Source organism: Phaseolus vulgaris, chromosome 11, assembly GCF_051622355.1.
Source record: "Phaseolus vulgaris cultivar YP4 chromosome 11, ASM5162235v1, whole genome shotgun sequence".
In the NCBI taxonomy this organism is placed as follows: Eukaryota; Viridiplantae; Streptophyta; class Magnoliopsida; order Fabales; family Fabaceae; genus Phaseolus; species Phaseolus vulgaris.
Genome location: NC_143508.1, coordinates 9,468,769 through 9,471,557, shown reverse-complemented (window position 1 = coordinate 9,471,557; position 2,789 = coordinate 9,468,769). Strand labels below are relative to the sequence as shown.

The following is a 2,789-nucleotide window of genomic DNA, read 5'->3' as shown; positions in this document are numbered from 1 at the left end:
ACGGACACTCATACGACATAGACATGAACATAAAAATACGTATAATTTTTAAAATATAGACAAAGATATAATATATATTATATAATTATGAATTATATAAATTAACAATAAAAAAATTACATACTTAAGTATGTTTCAGATTTTATTTATCAGAAAAATATTTTTCATAATTAATTTAAAATAATTTATTTTTTATTTTTATAATATAATAAAAATTTATACAATAAATTTGAGTTTTTAAAAAATTATTAATTTTTAAAAAAAATTATGTTAGAATCATACTAAAATTTTCAGAAATTTAATAAATATTTTAAATTAAATATTTCACCAAGAATCAAATACATATGTTTAACATATCAAACACCATTAATTAAACAATAAAAAGGTAGAAGAAAACATTAAAAAGTTGTATTGTAATTATGTAGACATAAATAAATATATAGTAATAATGAGTAATATTTTAAATAATAAATAGAAATAAAATTTTGGGGTTTATAAGTACTGTAGACATTAATACAAATTTTCAGAATTGTATTACGTGTAACTGAAAGGCGTAGTAAAATCATGGGAAATCCTAATCAAACTCAAAGATACCACTCTGAGATTTCACGACTCGTTCTGTGCGGTTCGATGGCTAACCCAATAGCAATCAACGATAATCCTCTTTCGTAATTCCTTATTTTGTAGGTAAACAACCATTTTACACTTTTCTGTTCTTTTCCAATCAATTATTGTTATTACTACTATTGTTCTTGATCATTATGCTTTATTTAATTTAAATTCTGATCCTTAATTCAATTCCCCGAATCCCATTTTACCTGATTGATTAAATCTTTATTACTTCCCCTAATTTCGTGATTGTTTGCAAACTGATCTAGCGAGAAGAGAAGAGAAATTGATGAGAGATGTTGGGCATTTTGCATCTGATGAAATGCATTCTAGATTCTGGATTGATTTCTGAGGTTTCTTCCAAAATTGCTATTGAATTGAATTGAAGGATTTTTGAACAAGTTTTGTTTTGGTTTTGGTTTCTTCTTTGGGTGTTGGTTGGTTGTTGTCAACACAAACACAAGACAAAGGCTGTTGGATAGATATAGCGTTGTGGAGGGTTTGCAAGTTGGGAATTGAAGCGTCATGGACCAGCTTCCTGTTGAAGTGATTGGAAACATTCTGTCTCACTTGAGGGCTGCACGAGATGTGGTGATAGCCTCTGCAACATGCAGGAAATGGCGACTAGCGTGCTGCAAGCACCTTCATACCCTCTCTTTCAGCTCCAAAGATTGGCCTATTTATCGAGATTTGACGACTACTCGCCTCGAGATTTTGATCACACAAACCATTTTACAGACCTCAGGGTTGCAGGCTCTCTCCATTTTGATGGAAGATGTGGATGAATTCTTGGCTTCAACGGTTACTGCATGGCTCTTGTACACCAGGGAAACTTTGAGGCAATTGCATTATAATGTCAAGACTATGCCTAATGTTAACATTCTTGAAATATGTGGCAGACACAAGCTGGAAATACTAGATCTAGCTCATAATTCCATTGTGGGGGTTGAGCCTAATTATCAGCGGTTCCCTTGTTTGAAGTCTCTTTCCCTGAGTCATGTCAGTATATCTGCATTGGATCTGAATCTTTTGGTATATGCGTGTCCAAAGATTGAAGCTTTGGAGCTTGTCAATCCTGAGATTGCAATGTCTGAGTCACAGGTGACTGTTGAATTGAGTAGTTCAACGCTGAAGAGTGTGTATGTAGAAGCAATTAGTTTGGACAAGTTTATATTGGAGGCTGATGGACTTGAGACCTTGCACTTGAAAGATTGCGCACTTGAGTTTTTTGAACTTATTGGCAAGGGGAACTTGAAGCATTTTAAGATTGATGATGTTAGTGTTATACATCTTGATATTGGCGAGACAGTTGAGGATCTTGAGACTGTGGATATCAGCAACTTTACAATTATATGGCCAAAGTTTTACCAGATGATTTCAAGATCGTCGAATTTAAAGAGGCTTCGGCTTTGGGATGTGATGTTTGATGACGAGGAAGAGGTTGTGGATTTGGAAACAATTGCAACTTGCTTTCCTTATCTGAGCCATTTATCTCTAAGCTATGATGTGAGAGATGGAGTTCTTCACTACGGTTTACAAGGCTCTTCCTATCTTGAGAATGTTGTTGTCCTGGAGCTTGGTTGGACTGTGATCAATGATCTTTTCTCCCATTGGGTTGAGGGGCTGCTTAAGCGATGTCCCAATCTCAAGAAGTTGGTCATTCATGGAATTGTTTCTGAGGCAAAGTCTCACGAAGAATGCCAGATGTTAGCCAGTTTCACTACATCCATGGTTGAGATGATGAGGAGATACATACATGTAGATCCACATTTTAAGTATGAATAGGATTTTTGTTAAATACCTTCCCATAGCTCATGCTTGCTATTAAGTTTGATTGTTTTGGCACATTTGCAGGTAACTCTTTGAATTCAAAAAGTTAAAAGTTGTGCACTTAAGGATTCACACACACACACATATAACATGTATGTCTGTGCTGCAATTAGGAACATGTTTGACGTATTTATAGTGGCTATGCTCTCGTTCTTCCATTTTTTTTTTCTGATGGTTTTATGCCCTCATTTTCTGCAAATCCTCAGGTAGCAATTAGTGACTATAATCATTCATACCTTGCAAATACTGAGTGGAGAGATACAGAACTGTTTACAAATATGGCAACTACTTAACTAGATGATGAATTGGTGTCAAATAGTGCTGAAGTGGTGATAATGTGAAACTATAAA

At 34.2% G+C, this 2,789-nt stretch overlaps 1 protein-coding gene across 1 annotated transcript; it reads left to right on the top strand.

Moving 5' to 3' along the window:
- The first annotated feature begins 550 nt into the window (after positions 1-550).
- Positions 551-2,447, top strand: LOC137829146 (F-box/LRR-repeat protein At1g67190). The gene is made up of 2 exons (XM_068635942.2): positions 551-687; positions 879-2,447. Exon 2 carries the CDS (start codon positions 1,135-1,137, stop codon positions 2,392-2,394), a length of 1,260 nt encoding a protein of 419 aa, XP_068492043.1. The 5' UTR covers positions 551-687; positions 879-1,134; the 3' UTR covers positions 2,395-2,447.
- The last annotated feature ends 342 nt before the right edge of the window (positions 2,448-2,789 follow it).